This window comes from Pongo pygmaeus, chromosome 8 (assembly GCF_028885625.2).
Source record: "Pongo pygmaeus isolate AG05252 chromosome 8, NHGRI_mPonPyg2-v2.0_pri, whole genome shotgun sequence".
Classification (NCBI taxonomy): domain Eukaryota; kingdom Metazoa; phylum Chordata; class Mammalia; order Primates; family Hominidae; genus Pongo; species Pongo pygmaeus.
In genome coordinates, this window is record NC_072381.2 from 5,159,491 (window position 1) to 5,185,756 (window position 26,266).

Sequence of the window (26,266 nt, forward strand, 5' to 3'; positions counted from 1 at the left end):
ACTGCACATGTCCGGTCATAGGCCAAGGTTTAGTAAGAGCATCTGGTTAAGATGCGGAGATGGGAAACACTGTGTGGGAACGTGAATGAGTGTGTGTGAAAATGTTAAAAATCGTGTTGAGAAAAAAATCTTTCCTTGTGCAACTATACTTACTTGCATAATTATCACCTTTAGTTTTGTAATTATAAGATTTCTCAGAGCCTGGCTGGGTGCGGTGGCTGTCTGTAATCCCAGCACGTTGGAAGTCTAAGGCAAGTGGATTGCTTGAGGCCAGGAGTTCATGACCAGCCTGGCCAACGTGGTGAAACCCCATCTTTAATAAAATTACAAAAATTAGCTGGGCATGGTGGCATGCACCTGTAGTCCCAGCTACTCAGGAGGCTGAGGCAGAAGAATCGTTTGAACCCAGGAGGTGCAGGTTGCAGTAAGCTGAGATTGTACCACTGCACCACTCCAGCCTGGGTGATAGAGTGAGACTCCGTCTCAAACAAAAAAAAAAAAAAAAAAGAGATTTCACAGAGCCTGCCATTGAATGTGTAGTGTTTAGGAAGGATGGAAGGATCTTAAAGAAGCCACTATCTGTGTCTCACTTTCTTCATAGTGTTAGATGAACTTTCTCATTGACACCTGACAGGAAGAGCCTCTGTATTGGACCACCATGTTTGTGCTCACTGTGTAGTAACAAACCAACACACCAAAATAGCGGGAGTTGCCACTGACAAAGAGTTGAATAATCAAATGATGGCCAAAGAAGGAGGTAGGATGCAACCTCAAATTCACTGCCCCAGGGAGTTTTAGAATGGGGTTTTCAAGGGACTTTTGGCAGATAGAGGGCTGAGGAGTGGGGGGTTGCTGATTAGTTAGGGTGTGGGGGATGAAAACATAAAGATATAGTAAGTGCATTCTAGGATCAAATCAGTTCCTTAAAGTGGGTATTTACACAGGATGGCATCAGTGGATCTGTTGGAATGCAGGATCTGGAAAATATGGAAAACTTGAAACTTCTTCACATTACAGAAGTTATCTATAGAAGTTAGGGCCTTGTAATACAGGCTATAAGCTGTAAGCAGCTATAAGAAAGTGGCCTGTGGGCCCAGCTGGTTAATGTTTACCCTTCTACTCAAAAGCTTATGATTTTGCTAAAAACCTACACATTCATTCAGTTTTATTGATTTTATAAGGATGATGTCACCTTCATTAAACACATTTGTTCTGAGGGACAGTTGGGCTGCAGTGGCCATTGACTTATGTGGCCAAAATGCTTGCATTAACCAAAAACTTTCTTTCACATGAATAAAAATATTCCTCCAAAATAAGCACTTGATTTTGAGAGTCTCTGAAAAACAATCATTGTATATAATAAATATATTTTGTGGTTAATGACAACATAATTTTACTTAGGGAAGGCTGTTTCTCTCAGTACGTTGTTCAACTTTGGCACCAGCCAACATTCTCAGGACTCACATAAAGCCAACCAACTAAGCAAAATCCTGAATATTGTTCACTAATCCTCATTCTGCCTCCTTTCTAGGTGTGAATTCAGAGGCAGAATTACTCCCCATTTTCTTCCCTCTCCTGTGTCTCTCCCCTGAGGCTTCTCTGCAAAGCATCACTGCCCAGCTTAGTGTCTGTCCTGGGCACTGGTAATAATGTGGTACCATTCATCCTCTCCTAGCATTTGATCACTCATCAGGAGCCCTCAGCTCCATGGGGAAGAGGACAGAAGAAACCAGTGAGCTCCTGATTTCTTGCTTCTTTCTGTCAGTATTTTTTCTAATATCTCCAAGTTGCAAGAGAGAAGTAGAAGCTACATGGCATTCACCCTAAACCTACTTGCATGATGCATTCTGTTTGTCTTAGAAGGATCATTATACTTTATCATAAGAGGAAAAAACATTCTCCATTCTATCAATTCTCTGGATGATTCTGACTTAAATAGAGGGAGTTTTACAGTCTGGGTTGAGCTTCTGCTCCTTGGTCCACTCCTCTTGAAACTTTACTGAGGTTGTTTATTAAATCTAGGAGTCTTTTTGAGGAACCTTTAGGGTTTTCTAGGTATACAATCCTGTCATCAGCAAACAAAAATAATCTGACTTCTTATTTTTACTACTTAAATGCCTTTTATTTATTTTCTTTACCTGATTGCCATGAACAGTACTTCCAATTTTGTGTTGAATAGGAGTGGTGGAGTGGACATCCTTGTGTTGTCCCAGTTCTTAGGGGAAAGGTTTTCAAGTTTTCTCCATGCAATATGACATTGGCTGTTAATTTGTCCTAGATGTCCCTTATTGTTTTGAGTCAAGTTCCCTTGATGTCTAGTTTATTGAGTGTTTTTATCATAAAGTTTTTATGTTGCATTTTATCAAAACTCGGCATCTGTTGGGATGATCATTTTTTTTTTTGCTTTTAATCATGTTTATATGCTGAATGGTGGTGTAATCGTGTTCAGTGATTTGTGTATGTTTAATCATCCTTGCATCCCTGGAATAAAATCCACTTGGTCATGATGAATTATCTTTTTGATGTGCTATTGGATTTAGTTTGCTAGTATTTTGTTAAGAATATTTGTGACCATGTTTTCCAAGGGTATGTTCCTCTAGTTTTATTTTTCTGTTCTGTCCTTGCCTGATTTTGGTATCAGGATGACACTAGTTTCATAGAATAATTAGGAAGGAATGCCTCCTCAGTTTTTTAAAATAGATTCTATAAAATTGGTACCAGCTCTTCTTTGCATGTTTGGCAGAATCGGGTTGTGAATCCCTCTGGTCCCATGCTATTTTTCACTAGAAAATTTTTAATTACTGATTTGATTTAATTACAGAGTATTTTTCATTACTTATTATGGGTCTGCTCTGAATTTCTATTTCTTCCTGATTCAATGTTGGGAGGTTGTATGTTTCCAGGAATTTATCTATTTTCTCTATATTTTCTAGTTTGTGCACATAGAAATGTTTACAGGAGTCACTGATACTCTTGTATTTCTCTGATATCAGTTTTAATGTCACCTTTATCTTTTTTTTTTTTTTTTTTTTGAGACTCGCTCTGTTGCCCAGGCTGGAGTGCAGTGGGGCAATCTCAGCTCACTGAAACTTCCACCTCCCAGATTCAAGCGATTCTTCTGCCTCAGCCTTCCAAGTAGCTGAGATTACAGGCACACACCACCATGCCTGGCTACTGTTTTTTGTATTTTTAGTAGAGATGGGGTTTCACCTTGTTGGCCAGGCTAGTCTCGAACTCTTGACCTCAAGTGACCCTGCCTCAGCCTCCCATAGTGCTGGGATTACAGACGTAAGCCACTGTGCCCAGCCTCACCTTTATCTTTTCTGTATTTTTTTGAATATTCTCTCTTTTTTTTTCTTTGTTAGCTAGCTGACTATCAATTTTGTTTATCCTTTCAAAGAACCAAATTTTTGTCTCATTGATCCTTTATACCTATTTTTTTCTTGTCTCAATTTCATTTAGTTATGGTGTGACCATTCTTATTTCTTTTCTTCTGCTAGCTTTGGTTTGGTTTGCTCTTATTTTTCTAGTTCCTTAGAAGTGACTTTAGGTGGTGAGTTTGAGGTCTTTCTATCTTTTCAGGGAGGCTTTAACACTATAAATTTATCTCTTAACACTGCTTTCCCATATCCCAGAGATTTTGGCATGTTGTATGTCTATTTTCATTCATTTCAAAAAATCTTTTGAATTCTGAATTTGATTCTTTACCCAAAAGTTGTTCAGGGACACATTGTTTAACTTTTCATGCACTTGTATAGCTTTGAGAGTTCCTCTTGATATTGATTTCTAATTTTATTCAACTGTGGTCTGAAAAAATACTTGATATGATTTTGACTTTTTAAGTTTATTAAGACTTGCTTTATAACCAAGCATGCAGTCAATTTTTGAGAATGGTTCATGTGCAGATGAGAAAAATGTGTATTCTGTAGTTGTTAGGTAGAATGTTCTGTAAATGATTATGATGTCCATTTGGTTCATATTCCAGCTTAAGTCCGGAGAGTTTTTTTTTTTTGGCTGATTTTCTGTCTCAATGATCTGCAACATTTATAAGTGGGGTGTTGATGTCATTTACTATTATTGTACTTCTCCCAGTCTGTTTTCTTAGTGTAGTAGTATTTCTTTTATGAATCTGGGTGCTCCAATATTGAATACATTTATATTTAGGATAGTTAAATCTTCTTGCTGTATGGAATCTTTATAATATAATGCTCTTCTCTGTCTTTTTAAAATATCATTGGTATAAAAGTCTGTTTTATCTAATATAAGAATGTCTAGTCCCGCTTGCTGACATTGATATATCATGTAAATGAAAACAAATCTGTAGGTGTCATTAAACCTAATGGTAGATCTCCTGTAGGTAAAAGCTGTTGGGTCTTGTCCTTTATCAAATTTTCTGTTCTATTTCTTTTAAGTGGAGGATTTAGGTAATTTATGCTCAAGGTTAACATAGATATATGAGCTTTTGTTTCTGTCATGGTCTTGTTAGCCAGTTGCTTTAGAGACTCAATTGTGCAATTACTTTATAGTAATTATGACCTGTGTACTTCATATCCTTTTATGATGGTATCATCATATTATTTTTATATTTAAGATTCCTCTGAGCATTTCCTGAAGGGCTAGTCTAGTGGTGTCAAATTCCCTTAAAAGTTGCTTGTCTGTGAAAGATAATTTCTCCTTTTTTTTTCTATAAAAAGGCTAAAAATAGGCCCCCAATATCTTCTGACTTTTAGGTTTTCTGCTGTTAGATCTGTTTAGTATAATAGGATTTTCTTTAGAGGTGATTTGTAGCGTCTCTGTAGCTGCTTTTAAAATTTGTTCATTCTTGGGAAGGATGGCCATTTTCATGATATTGATTCTTCCTACCCATGAGCATGGAATGTTCTTCCATTTGTTTGTATCCTCTTTTATTTCCTTGAGCAGTGGTTTGTAGTTCTCCTTGAAGAGGTCTTTCACATCCCTTGTAAGTTGGATTCCTAGGTATTTTATTCTCTTTGAAGCAATTGTGAATGGGAGTTCACTCATGATTTGGCTCTCTGTTTGTCTGTTATTGATGTATAAGAATGCTTGTGATTTTTGCACATTGATTTTGTATCCTGAGACTTTGCTGAAGTTGCTTATCAGCTTAAGGAGATTTTGGGCTGAGACAATGGGGTTTTCTAGATATACTATCATGTCATCTGCAAACAAGGACAATTTGACTTCCTCTTTTCCTAATTGAATACCCTTGATTTCCTTCTCCTGCCTAATTGCCCTGGCCAGAACTTCCAACACTATGTTGAATAGAAGTGGCAAGAGAGGGCATCCCTGTCTTGTGCCAGTTTTCAAAGGGAATGCTTCCAGTTTTTGCCCATTCAGTACGATATTGGCTGTGGGTTTGTCATAAATAGCTCTTATTATTTTGAGATACGTCCCATCAATTCCTAATTTATTGAGAGTTTTTAGCATGAAGGGTTGTTGAATTTTGTCAAAGGCCTTTTCTGCATCTATTGAGATAATCATGTGGTTTTTGTCTTTGGTTCTGTTTATATGCTGGATTACATTTATTGATTTGCGTATATTGAACCAGCCTTGCATCCCAGGGATGAAGCCCACTTGATCATGGTGGATAAGCTTTTTGATGTGCTGCTGGATTCTGTTTACCAGTATCTTATTGAGGATTTTTGCATCAATGTTCATCAAGGATATTGGTAATTTACAGATTCAATGCCATCCCCATCAAGCTACCAATGACTTTCTTCACAGAATTGGAAAAAACTACTTTAAAGTTCATATGGAACCAAAAAAGAGCCCGCATCGCCAAGTCAATCCTAAGCCAAAAGAACAAAGCTGGAGGCATCACACTACCTGACTTCAAACTATACTACAAGGCTACAGTAACCAAAACAGCATGGTACTGGTACCAAAACAGAGATATAGATCAATGGAACAGAACAGAGCCGTCAGAAATAATGCCACATATCTACAAGTATCTGATCTTTGACAAACCTGACAAAAACAAGAAATGGGGAAAGGATTCCCTATTTAATAAATGGTGCTGGGAAAACTGGCTAGCCATATGTAGAAAGCTGGAACTGGATCCCTTCCTTACACCTTATACAAAAATCAATTCAAGATGGATTAAAGACTTAAATGTTAGACCTAAAACCATAAAAACCCTAGAAGAAAACCTAGGCATTACCATTCAGGACATAGGCATGGGCAAGGACTTCATGTCTAAAACACCAAAAGCAATGGCAACAAAAGCCAAAATTGACAAATGGGATCTAATTAAACTAAAGAGCTTCTGCACAGCAAAGGAAACTACCATCAGAGTGAACAGGCAACCTACAAAATGGGAGAACATTTTCGCAACCTACTCATCTGACAAAGGGCTAATATCCAGAATCTACAATGAACTCCAACAAATTTACAAGAAAAAAACAAACAACCCCATCAAAAAGTGGGCGAAGGACATGAACAGACACTTCTCAAAAGAAGACATTTATGCAGCCAAAAAACACATGAAAAAATGCTCACCATCACTGGCCATCAGAGAAATGCAAATCAAAACCACAATGAGATACCATCTCACACCAGTTAGAATGGCAATCATTAAAAAGTCAGGAAACAACAGGTGCTGGAGAGGATGTGGAGAAATAGGAACACTTTTACACTGTTGGTGGGACTGTAAACTAGTTCAACCCTTGTGGAAGTCAGTGTGGCGATTCCTCAGGGATCTAGAACTAGAAATTCCATTCGACCCAGCCATCCCATTACTGGGTATATACCCAAAGGACTATAAATCATGCTGCTATAAAGACACATGCACACGTATGTTTATTGCCGCATTATTCACAATAGCAAAGACTTGGAACCAACCCAAATGTCCAACAATGATAGACTGGATTAAGAAAATGTGGCACATATACACCATGGAATACTATGCAGCCATAAAAAATGATGAGTTCACGTCCTTTGTAGGGACATGGATGAAACTGGAAATCATCATTCTCAGTAAACTATCGCAAGAACAAAAAACCAAACACCGCATATTCTCACTCATAGGTGGGAATTGAACAATGAGAACACATGGACACAGGAAGGGGAACATCACACTTCGGGGACTGTTGTGGGGTGGGGGGAGGGGGGAGGGATAGCATTGGGAGATATACCTAATGCTAGATGACAAGTTGGTGGGTGCAGCGCACCAGCATGGCACATGTATACATATGTAACTTACCTGCACATTGCGCACATGTACCATAAAACCTAAAGTATAATAATGATGATAATAATAATAATAAAAGAAAAAAAAAAGACAAAAAAAAAAAGAAAATAAATTATAAGGTCTATATTAATGTAGAAATTAATAAACATATAATATTGAAAAAAAAATAAAAAAATAAAAAAAAATAAAAAAAATAAATAAATAAAATTTGTTCATTCTTACTGACCTTGGGTGGTCTGATGACTATATGCCTTGTTGATGTACATTTGGCATAGTATCTTTCAGGTATTCTCTGAATTTTTTGAATCTCATTTCTAAATGTCTATCAGGATAAAGAAAATATTTCTGCATTATTTCTTCTACTATGTTTTTCAAACTTCTTCTCTTCATCTTCCTTAGAAATGCTTATTAGTTGTAGATTTGATGGCTTTATATAATCCCATATTTCTCAAAGGCTTTGTTCATTTATAACAATTATTTTGTTTTTTAAATTTCTGACTGGATTAATTTGAAAGACTAGTCTTCAAGATATGAAATGCTTTCTTCTGCTGGTTTAGTCTACTCTCAAAGTTTTAAACTGTATTTTAAACTTCCTTCAGTGAATTTTTTTGTTTTCAAATTTTTGGTTTTTTCCCAAAATAAGTATCTCTTTTTTCTTACCTTGATTGCTTTTGTAGTTTCTTTGTGTTCGTTTTTGACCTCCTCGTGGATCTTATTGAGCTTTCTTATAATCCATACTTTGAATTCTATACCTGACATTTCTCAATTTTATTTTGATTAGAGTCCATTGCTGGAGACTTAGTGTAATTTTTTGACGGTACCACAACATTCAGATTTTTTATGGTGCAAGAATTCTTGTACTGGATTTTTTTCTCATTTGGAGAAGCTGAGAGTTCTTGGTTTGAATTTACATTCATTCCGATGGAATTCTTTTCTCTATTTTTGCTTTATACCTCCGCCCTTGAGGGTGTGATTGTAGAGTATCATAAGTAGTGTATTTTGGCTTTGCTTCAATAGCCCTATGGCACTTCTGTTGGTAGGTTTTTACATTGAGTTGCGCAGTTCAATTCACAGGCCAGTAGAGGGTACTTATGGGTAAGAGCCAACTGTGCCAAAGCAGATGGGTATATACTTGATCTTTGTTTACTGTGTGAGGCTTTCTGTTGTTTCAAGTGATGGGATGGACTGTGGAATGATCAGTGCCCTGAACTTCCTATTCAGTGTGTGGCAGAGATATAGCTGGGTAGAGCTGGAGTAGCTTAATTACCTGCAAATACCCCAGTGATGAGCACAGGCACCAGCCCAAAGAGAGGTTACCAGAGAAACTTCTGTTGTAAAGTATGAAGTTCTCTGTGGGGGGTAGGAAACTGCACTGATCCACAACCTGGGTAGTCAGTAACACAATCTGTTTCCCTAATACATCCCTGTCTTGGGCCTTGTGACTCTCAGTTCAGATGCACACTGCTGTCTATCTCCAGGCCACAGTGTAGCTGAGAGCCATAAAATAAAAAACTACTGTCCCATAGCTCTCTAAGGAAGTGATAATTGGGGCAGAACCTCTTCACCCAGTTCAATATAGACAACTTTGTGGCTCTCATGTAGTGTGATGTGGTAATGCTGCTTCTTCATGGAGATAGAAGGAGGGGCTCCACCTTTCAGCACTTCTGTGTTGGTATCAGCTATATTGGTGTCATCTGGTTGGGTCAGCCCAGTCTCAGGACCCCAGGGAAGTGATCACATGCCAGCATTGTTATACTGGGTTGGGCAATTTTCCAATTTCAAATTTCACATTTCCCAGGCCCCTACATGGCGATGGAATGGCATGTATGAGGAAAGAAGACTGATGAGTGGCGATGAAATTACAAGAGAAAGTGAGACTGTTCTGTCCTAGAAGTCAGATGAAGAAATTGTTTTAAGAAGAAAAGAGTCAAATGCTATTAATAGGACAGTAAGATGGAGTCTCAACAGTGACCATTGGGATTGACTATTGACCTTTACAAAGTCAAGAATGTTTTGATAGCATGACGGAGGCAAGAGTCAGAGTAGTGTGCATTCAGTAAAGTGTAGGATGAGAGTAATTAGATACAGAGTGTAGAACATGTTCAAGTAATGGGCTGTAAAGGGGACCAGACAATTGAGCAACCACCGAAGAAGAAAATGGAGTAAAATGAGGGTTATTTTTGTGATGACAGTAAAAACAGCATGCATGTGTGCTCTTAGGAAGAACTCAGCAGAGAGAAAAAAAACTGGTGATGCAGGAAAGAGAGAATGAGAATTGCTGAAATTATGTCCAAATTAGTTTTCTGTTCCTGCTGTAACGAATTACCACAAATGTTATGGATTGAAACACCACAAATTAATTTTCTCGAAGTTCTGGAGACTAGAATTCCAAAGTCTGGTTCAATGAGCTAATGTCAATGTGGCCACAGGCCTAAACATGTATTTTTCAGAACATATCTCTAATGTTAGGTAATACATGACTGCAATTACTTTGTCATTTTTTTATTTATGTCTTTAGCTTTTTGTCCTTCATATCCTCATATCTTCAATTAACAATGTTTTTGTGTATGATTTTTAATAATATTTGTATTCCTTTCTCAATTGCTCTTTTATTTATTCTGTAGCTATTTTCTTTGTAGTTACTCTTGGGATGATATACAGCACCCTATAGTTATAACAATCTACTTTGAAAGCAATGACAATTTAACTGCAATCCTATACAAAACTTCTTCCACAGCTTCGTTTCCACTTCAGATTATTGATTTCATGAATTACAAATTTATACATTGTGTACATGTTAACATAGATTTATGCTTACTTGTACACATTTGTATTTTAAATCTTGAAGAAGTGTAGAATAAAACCAAACTTTCAAAAATACGTATTTTCACATTTTGCCATATGTATACCTTTACTAAAGGGCTTCATACTTCTATATGGTTTCAGGTTACTGTCTAAAATGCTTTTATTTTAAGCTAAATTAGTCCCTTTACCATTTCTTGCAAAGGAGATCTAATGGCGGTGGACTCTTGCAGCTTTTATCTCACATTGTATTAATAACTTTCTAATTAAAAAAAATAATTTTTGCCAAATATAGATTTCTTGGTTGGCAGTTTTATTTTTACCACATTAAATGTATTACCTATTATGTCCTTTAAATTGTCTAATCAAAAATCTGTTGATCATCTTTAACAGAATTTATTGTTCTGCACATAATACAGAGTTATGTTTCTCCTGCTGCTTTTAAGATAGTCTATTTGCCGTTGGCTTTTAGAGTTTGATTTTAATGTATGTGGGCCTTGGTCTCTTTATCTGAACTCCAATTAAGTTGCTCACATATTTAGATTCATGTCTGTTGCCAATTTGAGAACTTTTTGATGATTGTTTTCACCACATAATCTCTCTACCCCCATAGGCTCCTGCTTCTCCTTCTCAGAATCCAATGCTGTGTATACTACTTGGCTTGATGGTGTCCTACAAGCCCTTTAGGGTCTGTTCACATCTCTTTACTTTTTTTTTTTTTTTTGCCTTAGACTCAAGGATGTAAAATATCTTATCCCTAAACATGTAGATTATATCTTCATTCTGCTCAAATTGCTGTTGAAATCCTCTAGTAAGATTTTCAATTCAGTTACATCGTTCAGCTCCAAAATTTGTTGGTTTATTTTGTATAATTTCTACATCATTGTTGATATACTCATTTTTCCATATATGCTTTTCCCAATTTCCTGTAGTTCTATTTCCATATTTTAATTGGAAATTTTAGCATATTTAAGATAGTTGTTTTAAAACCTTTCTCTACTAATTTCAGTGCTCATGATTCTTCAAAAATAATTTCTGTCAACTCGTTTTCTTTATTATAAGGGACTGTGTTTTCCTGCTTCTTTGTATACCTTGTTATTTTATTTGAGCATTTCAAAATATAGACATTTTTCTCACTCTATATAGATTTGTCCTGTGTCATGACGATTGTCAACTAATATGCTTGGTATGTTCTTAGTCTTAGCATAAGCCCAACATAAAACCCTAAGGCCTTGTCAGCTCTTTTCTGAACATATACCTGCCTGGACTGTGTGTGCCCATTAGTAGTTCCCCAAATACCTACTGGCTTTTGAATAGCTTACTATTTCAAAAATTCACACCCCAGCTTCCTCTCAATGGGTTAGATGGACTATTGCACATCTCTTCCCCTAATCTCTTGCCCTTGGCATCATACTACATTTCTACTTAGCACCCCCATAAATAAATAAGTTTATTTTAGTCAATTTCAGATCACTTCTTGATGCGTCCATGAGACAAGTAGGGGCCTTTTTATCCACCATGTTGCTGAAATCACTCTGTAAAAGCTTTCAATGATTTTATATTATATTGTATCAATGTATAATAATTAACTTATTTCTCAACTTACTTTTTGGTTATTGTTTGAGGAAAAGTAAATAGAAGCAATCAGGGCATTGCAAGTTCTGACAACTCCAAGATGTTGATAATGTATTGTGCAAACTACATTCATCGTGTTCTAATCTGCCCTCCAAAGGAAGGAACAAGCGAAAACTATCCCACGTGAGAATTATTCATCCATTTATATGTAATTAATTTCCAGTTTTTCCTTACAAGTAATGTTTAACAAGATAACAAATTATATAAAATGGTTTTTTGGCTAGTTACTTCTTGATAGTCTCTAATAAACCTGGTTGAAGAACAAATACTATTAAGGCACTACTTGCATATATTAAATGATGTCCAAACTCCAAAAACTGTTAATAATTAACACTCCAATAAAAACTACACCAGAATTTCTTTTTATTTGCACCCTCATCAGGATTACAACTTTATCAGGACTGCACCTTCATCAGAAATGAATCTTTCTCTTACAATGCAAAGAAAGAAAAATCAAAATAAATTTTCTGATTGAAAATGTAAAAAGGCAAATATTTTTACAGTTTTAACTTTAATTTTTTATTGAGGACCAACTATTTGAAAAATTCTCATTAGTCATTCCTTTAAATTATGTGTATGTGAGAGAAAGATGTAAGATGGTTAATTATTTCAAATGATGCAGTATAAAGAAGGGGCATTATCACGGCAGAAACAAAAAAAGATATTTGTAGCTGGAGATTTTTATAGTCTAACATATGGTTGCTATTCTACAAATCTTTTTGAATAATTTAATATAGAGAGAGATTTCGAATAGAAAATAATACTTTAGATATAAATTAATGAGTTTATTATAACCATATATGATAATAATTTACTTAGGAATTCTCTTTGATAAGAAACAAATGAACTGGATGCAATTTTCTCCACAGACCGTATAAGACTGCCTATATACCTCCTCCTACATGCCATTGGTTAACCACCAGTCAGTTTGCAGGGGTGGGGCGAGGGGGTTCCTGCCCATTGTTTTTGTAATCTCTAAGGGGAAGAGGAAGCAAACATTTGCTAGTCAGACAAGTGACAGGGATGGATTCCAAACACCAGTGTGTGAAGCTAAATGATGGCCACTTCATGCCTGTATTGGGATTTGGCACCTATGCACCTCCAGAGGTAAGAATAATTTCTTTTAGTTTTCAGATTTCAAAAGAATAAACCTAGTAGAAGTGAAACCCATATTGGGTTGTAAGGTTCGTGTTCCTACATTACTCTGGATGATTCACTGGTCTAGGTTTCCTAGGCTAGAAGAAAAAAAGTAGTCAGTCCTTGTTCTGCATTGAGGTCCATTCCTATGGTCACGCACTCCTTATTTTTAGTTTGTGCACTGTTTCTTTCTTCTGTTCATGTCTAGTTCCCAGCTTGGCAGAATATGTAAAACTCAGCATTGAAGAACACTGTTGATCAGCTCCCTCTGGTGGAGATTAATTGCAATAGGAGTGATTTCTCTGTTTCTACAACTGAAGTGAAGAAATCTTTCCATCTTCCAAGAACATACGATCCAGAGAAATATTTATAGCAAAAATTACTGGATATGGTGTGCACAAAACTGTTGGCAGAGTATCACTGTTCTGATGGGCGGCAGTGAGCGCCACCCAGTATTACTGGACCTGGACTAGAGTTTCCACTGTACTTCTTTCACTTTTAAAAAGAACTTCCTGAAAGAAAAAAATACAACCTCATTTTAAGTAAAAACTAGAACCTAACAAAGGAGAGTCTAAATTCTTAGTCCTTTTTTGTATGCATCATATTTGTATCAAAGTGGTAGGAGTGGTCTTCTGACACAAAAATGAACAAAATGGAGACCTCATTTTCTAGATAGAACTTGTATTCCAAGACTGTCCTCAGACTAAGTGTGTGAATAGGAACTAATTATTGAAATTTGAGTCTCTCACTTTATCGATAAGTTGTGATGATCTACAAGGATACATTTTCTAGACCATTGACAAAAGTGGTTTAATTTTTAATACAAATTGGCATGGGCAGGAAATGAAAATAACGACACCACTGAAGCTCCAGCCTTGGTAAACTTTGAGTGTTGGCATACTAAAGACTGCTCTCAAAAAGGATTTTTAAAAAAAAAAGACTGTTCTCAGGAGATGGCGGGGAGACCGGTGTCTAGTTCCTTGTAATTTCAACGAAATAAGAAAGCTTCTTAAATACATGTAAAAATGAAAAACAGTTTATTTATATTTTTGTCATTAAAAAATACCTTTCAAATCTTTATCCAAATTTGGTCAATAAGTCAGTAATTTTAAATTTCACTGGAATTCTGTCTTTCCTGAAAGAGCCTTATTTTTTATGGCAGAACTCTACCTTAGGAAATTCTTAAAGATTTCAGTGAATTTTTAATGTATAAATCGATATCCTCAGAGTATACGTCTTTACTCCTAGTGTTCAGTTCTGTTGTGTAGCCAGAATGGCTGTGCAGAAAAGACTTAACATAATAGACTACTATTCACAGATGCATTATTTCCCAAGTGAACCCTAGTTGGGTCGATGTAACTAGCACCCAGTCAAAATCTCAAGAACTGAGACACCAAAGAACATCTCTTGTAGACAGCATTTCCCAAATATGATGTTGGAGGAAGTCTGAATGAGCATTCTGTGTAATATCACTGGGAGAGAACTCATATGAGCTTGCACCGTTTCCCTTCTATACTCCATGTGATTTTTACCATGTATAATATCACTATATTAAAAATAATTAGGACTATTTCAGTCCTGTTAACTTTTCCAACAAATCACTGAATCTGAGGGTGTTGTTTGGTACCTCCATAACAGTGATCAACCAGAGATTGCCTGGGACTGAAGGTGTTTCTGGGACGCCCAACCTTTATTACTAACCAGGAAAGACCCAGGCAAACTGAGATGGAATTTTCATCCCACATACAGACAGGAGGAAAAGCTGATTCTTGTAAAAGTCAATGCTTGTGCCTGAACTACCTCTCAGCCACAATGATCACCAGATACTACCTTTGGTTGCTCCTCCAGGTTCCGAGAAGTAAAGCTTTGGAGGTTACAAAATTAGCAATAGAAGCCGGGTTCCGCCATATAGATTCTGCTCATTTATACAATAATGAGGAGCAGGTTGGACTGGCCATCCGAAGCAAGATTGCAGATGGCAGTGTGAAGAGAGAAGACATATTCTACACTTCAAAGGTACTGTGCCTACGATGAGCATGTATGCGCATATACTTAATGTGATTGTGTGAAGATGACAATTCTATGACTGGATCAGTAGTTGTGGGTGAATTTTGCTTCTGGGTTCAAATTTATTCACACATATTCACATATTAAAACTGAAATCAAAATCAAGGAATGATGATCACTTTTCATTTTGGCTGTGTTCCAATTTATGACCTGAAAGTCCCTTTACTTTTTTGAGCTTCAGCTGAGATCAGTGTGATTTGACATGTGCTATGGAATCACAGAGAACAATAATCATGTTATGGTTTTTCTTATCTCCTGGGTGATTTTCTAAGATTTCTTATTGTTCTCTCAATTGCAGTCTTTATCAGTGAGATAGAAAGCAATATAAAAATGTGCTGGGAGTATTAAATAATAGATACTTAAATTGTCCTAAATTGTGTCCAGCATAGTGAGCGTGTTCAAAACTTGTTTTACCCCCCTTTTATGTTGCTTTAGTTTCTAAGCAACATAAATAGCTATTCTTAAGCATTGGGTTGAATGGATAGAAGAATTAGACTGTTAAAATGAGTTGTAAACTCTACCGAAGATAATTCAGGTAACATCATAGTTATTACTTAATACTAATTTTTACATTTTAAGAATTTACTCCTATCATTCAGTAGATATACAAACTATACATCCAACATATAATAAAGTTCATAAGGATAGGTCAGAGCCAAAGCAATCACGAGAAGGAAGAGAATATGTTTGCCAGTGGTCATAAATTTTGAAGCAGTAGGAAAATATCTAAATATTAGATGGCACAAACTAATAAGATTTGCTCAAACATTCATTCAAAATTACCTCCATTCTTTAACCTCTGCAGCTTTGGTCCACTTTTCATCGACCAGAGTTGGTCCGACCAGCCTTGGAAAACTCGCTGAAAAAAGCTCAATTGGACTTTGTTGACCTCTATCTTATTCATTCTCCAATGTCTCTAAAGGTATGCAGTTTGTATGAGCATAAAATTGTGCTTCTGCTGTCATTATAAACACTGTTTATATGGATAGTTGAACAGAGCTTTTTCTTAGGAGGATGTAGGGATTATCACACAGAAGAAGAGCCGTAAGCGTAACACCTAATTTCCTTTCTTTTGAGTAAATTTTGAATCCTACTTCTCTAATGCACACCTACAAGAGAAGAGAGTACAGCAACCTCAAAGCCTCTTCCTCAAAAACTTGAAATTACAATAGTCTCTTTCAAGGCACTGTCTTAGTTGTGGCTTTTGAGTCCATCTCTTGGGATGTTCCCAGACACAGAGTTTCGTGCAGTTGTGGTGCCCAATAAAACTGCTGCACATGTGATGCACGATGAGTTTCCACCATCTCTCCCCATTTCAAGCTGAAGCAGATTTGGTGGAAGCCACTATGCATGGTTCTTAAATTAGAAACCCTTAATGTAGACTTGCAAAGCTTTATTATTCTGCTGCCTCTTCTTTCACAATAGAGTTAGAAGCTGTATTTAGCCAGGAATTAACTGTGTAGTGTAAAACTTTTGATTTAAAGTTACAGGAAACTACTCAGGCTAGTTAATGCAAAAGAGTTTACTGAGTTATATAAAATGGGAAGTCAAAGACATGGCTACATTTAAGGATATGAAATAGTTTACAAAAATGTATCATTTGTCTATTCTTATCTCTAAACTCCAATACTTTTTTTTATTATTGCTGACCCAAACTTTTTCATTGGTGGCGATTATGGCTTTGGAGCAGTTCAAGGCTCCTGGTCATCACCATAAGACAGCTCCTCTGGGTCTCCCAACTTCTGCTGACCCTATGTGATTCACAGTCCTGCCCATAGACTACCAACTCTTCAGGTGGTCTGATAATACCACCGGGTACAAGAGTACAATCCATTATTTTTGGATATCAAGGTATTTCCAAATCAAAGAGAGGTACTTCAATAGAGGAAATTATAAGGGCAGAATAAAGTGACATAAGTCAACTATGAAACTCGATTAAGGCCTAGAAAATGGTCCTTTTCCATACATATAATATTTGTAAGAGATTAGAGGAAGCCTGTCTCCTGAATACATTCCTTACACCTTCATATATAAAACACTTAGCACACATCACTTTCTGGAGCATTGTACCACCTGTCTCATGGAGGATTAGTGTCCTTAAAGGTAAGGGATCACAGCTATGGGTGGAGAAATTAATTTGTGACATCATTAAAATGACTGCTTCTATTTCAGCCAGGTGAGGAACTTTCACCAACAGATGAAAATGGAAAAGTGATATTTGACATAGTGGATCTCTGTACCACCTGGGAGGTGAGTGCTTGGCGGAGAGGACACAGAGAAGGATAACAAAAAGAGAAAATCTGTTTCCCAGGTTCAATAGGAAAGAATGGAATATGCACCATTAGATCTAGAAATTCAGAAACTTTACAAGAGTAGTTGGTGAAATGAAGGGAAAAACACGAGAGGAATGTTTAGAGAGTGGGGCACAAGACTTGGGGGCAAGGAGGACAGGAATCTCTTTCCTTGCCTGTGCATTAATCTATCCAGTTTCCTAAGGAAGAGATAGAAATTCTTACTCTTGCTGCCTCTATCTTCTTCCCCTATTTGCTATTTGAATTTTTCTCTTCTTGACAATCACTGCTAGCTGTTTTCATTGTCATATTTTGAAAGCTGTCGCTCTCACAGTTCTGTCTTGCATTTATCATGATTTGCAGCCAACTGCACAAATAATTCCTCACAACCCCTTTCTCCCCAGGCCATGGAGAAGTGTAAGGATGCAGGATTGGCCAAGTCCATTGGGGTGTCAAACTTCAACCGCAGGCAGCTGGAGATGATCCTCAACAAGCCAGGACTCAAGTACAAGCCCGTCTGCAACCAGGTGAGCTCCCTCGGCCTCCTCTCCTTTCGGTTCTTCATGACTGTCTTCCTGTCCTATTGCCAAATATCTGTTTGTTTTGTCCCACTTATCTTTGTGAAGCAGAAGATTCTAGAGAGCAAAGTTTCTGTCAAGAAAGGCATGAAGATTTCTTATTTGTACTCTGCTCAGAAAAGTATTAGGGAAAAATTGGAATGAGTTTAATGTTGAATCGTGTGTAATATTTAGGGGAGGTCCACTTGATCAGGGAGGCCTGGAATCATCAATTAGAACTCAAGGAAAGGTGGACTTACCTCTAAGCTATGAAAGATGACCAGAGAGTGCATGGGTGAAGGTGATTTGGAGGGAGTGGTGTATAGATATGAAGCTATGAAAAGATGAAATGAGCTGTACATAGACAGTTAGAATAAGAGAAGAGAGGTACTAGGGGTTTACCTGGAATTTGGATGTCTGAATGCCTCTTCTTGATATTTCAACAATTCTTGACCAGGGGCATAGATAATACTAAAAATTAGCTGCAGACAATGAAAGTCATCCATGTCAGAAAGAGAAAAATCAGGCCGGGTGCGGTGCCTTATGCCTGTAATCCCAGCACTTTGGGAGGCCAAGGCAGGTGGATCACGTGAGGTTGGGAGTTCAAGATCAGCCTGACCAACATGGAGAAACCCCATCTCTACTAAAAATACAAAAAATTAGCTGGGTGTGGTGGCACACGCCTGTAATCCCAGCTACTTGGGAGGCTGAGGCCGGAGAATCGCTTGAACCCGGGAGGCAGAGATTGCGGTGAGCCGAGGTTGCGCCACTGCACTCCAGCCTGGACAACAGGAGTGAAACTCCTTCTCATAAAAAAAAAAAAGAAAAGAAAAATTACCTGTTTATGGAGATAACTGTTCACAGTGAATGAAATCAACACTGAGGAACTTTAGCAGAACACAGACCTGACCTGTCACTGCCCATGTCTTAGTCTGCTACTTCTCTTTGGGGTCTGTAATCCAATCAGTTGTTTAAACACATCTATTCTATGCATGGTTTTTTCATAGCTTAGGGATAAGTCCTTTTTTTCTCCCCTGAATTATTGTTAACGATTCCAGGCCTCCTTGATCAAATTGACTTCCCCTAAATGTCACAAAAAAATTCAAAATTAAAGTCACTCTACCTTTTTACTAATTTACACTTTTTTATTCTTACTTTTATACAACTTAGAGCCAATGAGTAAAGATCTACAATTGAAATATGAAGTGTATAAAATTTGTGAATTTGGCATAATGATACAGTTCCATCATATTCAAATAGAAACATTAAGAAAATTAATGCGGTTTTAATATTAGTCCTTCAACTTTATTATGATAATTTTCAAACTTTCAGAAAATTTGATAAAAATAATACATGATTCAACATTACCATTTATATTCAAAATTGTTAACACTTTGCCACACTGCCAAATATTTATGGCAAATATTTATGTGGGTATATCTGCATAAATACATATAATATTTTTAAAACCTCTTCAAAATAAATTGGAAAGATGACAATTCACCTCTACAGACATAAATAAAGTATGTCACAGAAATGAAGATATTCTTCCAGTTACAGTATAATTATTGTATCTAAGAAAACTAACTGCAATGCCCTCATGTCATTTAACATCCAGTCTATATTTGAATTTCCCATTGTTTAATGGAAATGTCTTTTATAGCGCTCCCTTTTAAAACAGAATGGAAACAAGTTGTGAGCTGATCTGTTCTTTATAATCATATGTTTTCCATTCAGCAATTACTACTAATAATAATCCATTGGGTGATAATTCTCAACAGAAGAAGTCATACTCCATGACAGATTTTCACATATGATTGTGTATACATCACTAATACTTTTGTATTTTATGGTTATTTATTATTGTATTTATTATTTTTTGGAGTTTTTAGGTAATCATTTTCAATTTTAAAAACTTATTTAACTATTCTTACGTGACATTTTACTATGAAAAAAAATCCTTCACCAAATCAAAATGAAGAACAAATATTCCTCAAAGACAAAGTAAAAGTTTAATAGTTTCCTCTAAATATTAATTTCCTGAGAAAGAGATTACTATAATAACCACCAATGGTGGAGGCAAGCTATTTTGTTCTTTCTTGCTCTCTGATTATCTCACTCATTACTATGGACTTGGACATTTTTCCTTAAGATTTTTAATTAATTTTATTAATTTTTGTTAGTGCTCATTCTTACCCAATGGGTAGATTTTATTCTTGATGCTGAAATCTATTCAAACATCACCAGTGACATTTCTTTGAAAGTAGTGCTTTTGTCTTTCGGACTTGCCCTCACAAGTCCTTGACCAAATTCTTACTTTCTGGCACAATCTGAAGCCAAAGGCTCTAAGAATCTTACTGTATCCCAGATATGGAATTTGTTACATCTCCTTCTAGTTATCAAAGGTCTTTGGAAGCCAGGATCTGATTCACAGATGAGCTCTGCTCAGAAATGGCATTTCCATTTATACTTTGAGAAGATAGAGATATAAAATTTATTTCTATGAAAAAGATTATTACTTTGACAATAATAAATCCTCAGCTCAAATATAATGCTATACTGATTATTATTCAGATTCTTTACTTTCATCTTTTTTATATTAACATAATTATTTCATAAATTGATGCTTCTCTCTTTTGGTCAACTGCAGGTGGAATGTCATCCGTATTTCAACCGGAGTAAATTGCTAGATTTCTGCAAGTCAAAAGATATTGTTCTGGTTGCCTATAGTGCCCTGGGATCTCAACGAGACAAACGATGGTAATAAAAACAATGAGACCTTTACATAAACCTCCATTTTGCAGAAAATTTTTTAGTCAGAGCATCCTCAGTTTCCTGCAGTTAAGTCTCAAGTGGCTCATGGAGAGGAAAGAGAATTGCATTTCTGATGAGATCTCGGATGATGTTGATGGTGATGCTTGGGGGCCTCGCTTGAGAAGCTCTGGTGCAGAGTGGATGCCTTAGTCTGTTTAGGGAGCCGCCTAAAAAACTGTATCCCCAGCCTCAGGGCTTCAGCATTTCTGCCTTTCCTTCCAGGGTGGACCCGAACTCCCCGGTTCTCTTGGAGGACCCAGTCCTTTGTGCCTTGGCAAAAAAGCACAAGCGAACCCCAGCCCTGATTGCCCTGCGCTACCAGCTTCAGCGTGGGGTTGTGGTCCTGGCCAAGAGCTACAATGAGCAGCGGATCAGAGAGAATGTCCAGGTGAGGAGCGGGGCTATGGGCCTCAGGGTGCCTGCACAGTGTCCTTCACATGTGTGCTTCTTGTAAGGCTCTCAGGACACCCTTGGGCCAGCTCCATTTCCCTGTATTTCCCATATGAACGCTTTGCGTGCATCGTGAGGGTTTCTTCTACTCTACCACGGGAGAGGCAGCACAGGTGGAGAGAATTAGGATGGGACCAAAAATGGAGATTTTTTTATTTCAGCATTCAGTTGACAATCTACTCTGCATCCCTGCACCAGGAACATCATTTTTTCATGTTCTTTGTGTTTTTTGTTTGGTTTTGATTTTTTTGAGACAGAGTCTCACTCTGTCTCCCAGGTGGGATGATTCTCCTGCCTCAGCCTTCTGAGTAGCTGGGATTACAGGCGCCTACCACCAAGTCCGGCTAATTTTTGTAATTTTTAGTAGAGAGTGTGTTTCGTCATGTTGGCCAGGCTAGTTCCAAACTCCTGACCTCAGGCGACCCATCTGCCATGGCCTCCCAAAGTGGTATTACAGGTGTGAGCCACCACTCCTGGCCTCCTCTTCATCTTCAGAAATGTGGAGTAGCATTAGGTGTTCTTTAGTCTACCAATCATTGTGGATTTTTTATTTCCATTTCTTTGTACACTCAGTTAAAATTTCACATATTTATTCACTTGGAGTTTTCTGTTTGTGTACTGCCTATTTAAGTCTTTGACTCTTAGTTGCTTGTCTTTTTTTTTTAAGTATAGGAGACCATAATTATACTATTAAATAGAGTTGTTAGACAAATCACCCTCAACATAGGGGTTTAAGATGAAAACCACTGATTTATTCAGGATTCTCTAGTTAGAAAATTAGCATGGCCTCAGCTTGAATTTAGTCAAGTTCTGTTCTTGGCTGGGCTCTCTCATGTGTTTGCAGGACAACGAGATAGATAGCTCTGCTTCAAGATGTCAATGGGACATTTGTCTGGGTGCCATTTTCTCGTCCATATAGTTCATCCTCCAGCCATCCAGCCCAGACTTCACCTCAGCACATGGCATGACCCAAGGCAGTGAGTGGACACATGCAAAGCCTTTTCATGTCTAGGCTCAGGGCTGCCACGCCATTGCTTCTAGCAAATATTACCCACTAATGCTAGTTACAGGACAGGCCAGACTCAAGGGATGGGTAAATAGACACCACCACTTATTGGAAGGAGCTAGAAATTCATATAACCAAGCAAGTGGATACAGGGACATGTGAGTGTTGGAGGGAGTGTTTCTTATTAATCTATCTCATATATATGACTGATTAATATATGATGGATTAATATATGATAGGTTAATATATATGATAGATTGATACATATATTATAGTTTAATAAGATATATATGATAGATTACACATATATACATATATATATTCTGGGTATTAATCGTTTAGAGATTTAGATGTATTATTGAAGTACCACCTCCCAAATTGCATCTGTGCTGTGGTTTTCTCTGTAGTTATGTTTTCATGAACAAAAGTTGCTACTTTTCATGTAAATTATTCATGCCTCTTTCCTGTGGTTGATGAGTGGCATGTTAAAATAAAAATCCAAATATGCACATGGAATTTCTAAATTGATATCAAAAGGTCCCACCAACAATTATTGAAAAGTGTTCACATTTGCTCACATATCTTGATTTTTTACCTCTACCATAAATGAAACATTCACAAGTAATATTCTTGCTTCTCTTTTGTCTTCAATTGACTTATTTACTTTTCTGTACTGTCTGAATAATGAAAGGTCTTGCTACCAGAATGGTACAACTTTTATTCTAACTCTTTATTTTATTTGATAATATTTTGATTATTCTTGACTGACTATTCTGTTATATGAAATTTTGAAACGTCAACATCCATGGAAAGAGTACATATTTTAGTCTTTGGTTGATATTGTAATGAAACTGCAGTTTACTGTGAAGAGAACTTTTTGACAATATTGAGACTTTCAACCCAGGATGAATTTCCAACTATTTAAATGGCCTTTTAATATATATTTCATTAATTTTATAACATTCTCCATTAAACCACATGTATTTTTAAATATTTATCCATAGAATACTGGAAATTATTAGAATCTCTTGATAATGTTTTCCTTTTTGTTTTGTGGATTTTCTAATGTGTAGAAATGTTAAAAGGAAAATGTAATGAACACCTCTTACCTAGACTCATTAATTGTTAACTTGTTAATGTTTTTTATTCTATCACTATTAGAGTGATTTATTCAATTCCATGTGTTAGCAATTAGTGGCATCATCTTGATATTTAAATTCTCTCAAATTTAGAGAGTGAGTTACACTTCAAGCCTGTATCTGTTTCCTTTAAACATGAAATTGTTAGTATTTAGATAATTCCTGCCTTGAATTATGTTGAAAACAGATGTTGTTTGCATTATACCTGTTTATTAAAGAGATATAGAAATTCAACAGTATCTATCGAACTTACTATATAATCTTCTGTTATTTAAAAATTTGCCTCTAGATTCTTGCGGGTCTTCTAGGTACATGACCCTGCCATGTGGGCACAATGTCAGCTCTGTTTCTTCTCCATTTTCTGCTGAAATTTTCTCTTTGTCTGCAGAGTTGTGCAGTTTCAATACATAATATCTAGGAATGGATTTCTGCTTATTTTTCATGTGATATTCATTGACCACCTGAGTGTTTAGAGATGACTTCTATAACTGTTTAAAACTTACCAATATTTTGTCTCTGCACCCTACTGTCTAATATACTTGGGGGTTCACAATTGGCAATTATGCAATCTAAAAATAATAAAAGTTTTTTATTTCTGTGATAGGTTTTTGAATTCCAGTTGACTGCAGAGGACATGAAAGCCATAGATGGCCTAAACAGAAATCTCCACTATTTTAACAGTGATAGGTAAGTTTCCTTTGTAAATGGGTGATCTAATTTATTTTTGGAGAAGGAATGTAGGATGGGTGTTGAGAGTGACCTCCATACCAGAGGGACAGAGGCCAATGTGAGTCAGAGGTGAGACAGGAACTTTCTGGAACTCTCCTGCTGGACTCACTCCAGAGCTCTGTTCTCTGGCAGGGTAAGTGGGCGGGGATCAGCATGGGTCAACCTGTGCCTCTGCTCTCCTGACTCCATGAAACTTTCCAGAGCAGCCAACATCATTGCCAAGTCTGCACCTTCCATATAGGCCTGGTGTTTCTACCACTGGACATGCTGTGGATACTGCCCATGTGACCTCATTAGATGTTTCCAAATCTGTGCTTATATCACATTGTCCCAAATCTGCTTAGCTCCTTATCAAATCAAAAACATTTCCATCAACTTTGTGGTCCAGGTTCCAATTCCCACCTCCTCCATATGGAATTGCTTGCTAGATCCTGTCAATTCAGCATCTTTTATTATTTCAAATGTTTTTCCTCCTTCTCCTTGCATGTTTGTTCATGCCCCAAACTCTGCTTTAAGCCTTCCTTAGTGGAGTGAATAGGAGCGCTTGTCCTTGATTTCCTGCAATATGGAGATCTCAAGGCAGAGAATTTTAAAAAATTTTAAATCAAAGAGTGTGAGTGTGGAGGCAGAAGCTCCATTGTTGTATATAATTTGTAGCTGAGAAAAGATCTTGACTATTCCTTCATGGTGTAAGGTTCTAGGATTCATAGACGGTCATTCATGTAATGAGGGAAAAGCAGGAAGTTATGGCTGGGCGCAGTGGCTCACTCCTATAATCCCAGCACTTTGGGAGGCCGAGGTGGGCAGATCGACTGAGGTCAGGAGTTCGAGACCAGCCTGGCCAACATGGTGAAACCCTGTCTCTACTAAAAATATAAAAATTAGCCAGGCATGGTGACACTTACCTGTAATCCCAGCTACTTGGAAGGCTGAGGCAGGAGAATCGCTTGAACCCAGGAGGCAGAGGATGCAGCAGTGAGCTGAGATCACACCACTACACTCCAGCCTGAGTGACAGAGTGAAGCTCCATCTCAAAAAAAAAAAAAAAAAAAAGCAGGAAGTTATGTAACTACTGGCAGTGGAGATTTTAACAAGTGATAGGGTGAGATAGTGTGTGAAAAAGCATAAGCACAGTGGCCCTTCATAAGTGCTTAAAAATTGGTAGATATCATTGTTAATATTTTTTTAGTTTCAAGGAAAATAAAGAATAAAAAAGGAAATCATGTAAAAGAAAGGAAGAGTAGCGAGCATCAGTAATTCTTATCATCAATTAAAAATGTAATAAGCTGGTGTTTATCATCTGTTCCTTTATATTTCATGTTATTTCTATATAAGAATTTTTAATGCGTTGTAGCTCCTTGGATATTAGACCCTATATCATATACAACAATTTACATTTCTGAATCTTACAAAATATATTCCATACAGTAGACAGTAGCAGGTAATAAGTAAAGTAACAAAAAGTATAATCAGAGTATCTCTGCTCTGCTGACAGATGTACAGGAATATGCTTGAATATTTGACTTTGTGTGTTTTACGTGTTAACTTCCAGATAAGGGAGTATGATTGAATAATTTATTATTTTGAAAATACTATATTATGAAGCCACGTTCGTAAAGGTAAAGGCAGATTCTACAACTAGTCAGACAACTTAACATTCACACTAATGACAGCTTCATTGAAATCACTTTACTTCTCCCCTAGTAATGGAGTCATCGCATTCATATGACACATTATTCTCTTTTCAGTCTTGCTAGCCACCCTAATTATCCATATTCAGATGAATATTAACATGGAGGGCTTTGCCTGATGTCTGCCAGAAGCCGTGTGTGTGGATGGTGACGCAGAGGACGTCTCTATGCCAGTGACTGGACACATCATCACCTCTACTTAAATCCATCCTGCTTAGCGACTTCAGTCAACTAGAGCTAAGTCCATAGGCCAGAAAGACAAGACAATAAATGTTTATCATTTTGAAATAATTGAATGTTTTCTCAAAGATTCTTTACCTACTCTGTTCTGTTAAGTGTGTGTGTGTGTGTTTTCTTCTGGCTCAATAGGGCCAAAAACTGTGATTTGCCTATAAGTTAGGAGTGGGAATAGGGGAATAATAATCATTTATAGACATACTTCAGCCTCTAGAGAAGGAGCAGGTGACAGGTGTGGATCAGTTAGTGCCTCTCTAGCTCTTTTAGGAAGAACACACACAGCATGAACTCTGGAAGGTGAGCGATATTGACAGGATGACCAGCGACCCCCAGGCTCCTTACAGCAGTGCAAGGGTCAGAGCTCCTGGAGCCTGGGGAGGAGGCATCCCTGTGAGAGGGGTGGTCAGGGTACCCACCAAGGAGAAATAATTGAAAGAAGCTATTGGGGGGGGTTAGGAGAAGGGAGTCAAGCACATCTCTGCTTGGAAAATAGTGGCACTTTTT

The 26,266-nt window shown here is 37.1% G+C and overlaps 1 protein-coding gene and 1 non-coding gene across 3 annotated transcripts in view; one reads left to right on the forward strand and one right to left on the reverse strand.

Moving 5' to 3' along the window:
- Positions 1–25,816, forward strand: part of LOC129006873 (aldo-keto reductase family 1 member C3) — a 49,290-nt gene extending 23,474 nt beyond the window's left edge. Inside the window, exons 1-9 of one of the 2 annotated variants that reach the window (XM_054437095.2) lie at positions 12,606–12,751; positions 14,630–14,797; positions 15,654–15,770; positions 17,021–17,098; positions 17,544–17,666; positions 20,347–20,456; positions 20,733–20,898; positions 23,710–23,792; positions 25,583–25,816. In XM_054437095.2, coding sequence (XP_054293070.1) covers positions 12,668–12,751; positions 14,630–14,797; positions 15,654–15,770; positions 17,021–17,098; positions 17,544–17,666; positions 20,347–20,456; positions 20,733–20,898; positions 23,710–23,792; positions 25,583–25,625 — 972 coding nt within the window. In that variant the 5' untranslated portion in view covers positions 12,606–12,667 and the 3' untranslated portion in view covers positions 25,626–25,816. Of the gene's footprint in view, positions 1–12,605; positions 12,752–14,629; positions 14,798–15,653; positions 15,771–17,020; positions 17,099–17,543; positions 17,667–20,346; positions 20,457–20,732; positions 20,899–23,709; positions 23,793–25,582 lie in introns of those variants that run through there. The other variant, XM_054437096.2, reaches the window with a different exon arrangement.
- LOC129006996 (U8 small nucleolar RNA) lies at positions 11,639–11,774 on the reverse strand. The gene has a single exon (XR_008492179.1). It is a non-coding gene; the product is annotated as a U8 small nucleolar RNA (small nucleolar RNA).
- Positions 25,817–26,266: the final 450 nt, after the last annotated feature.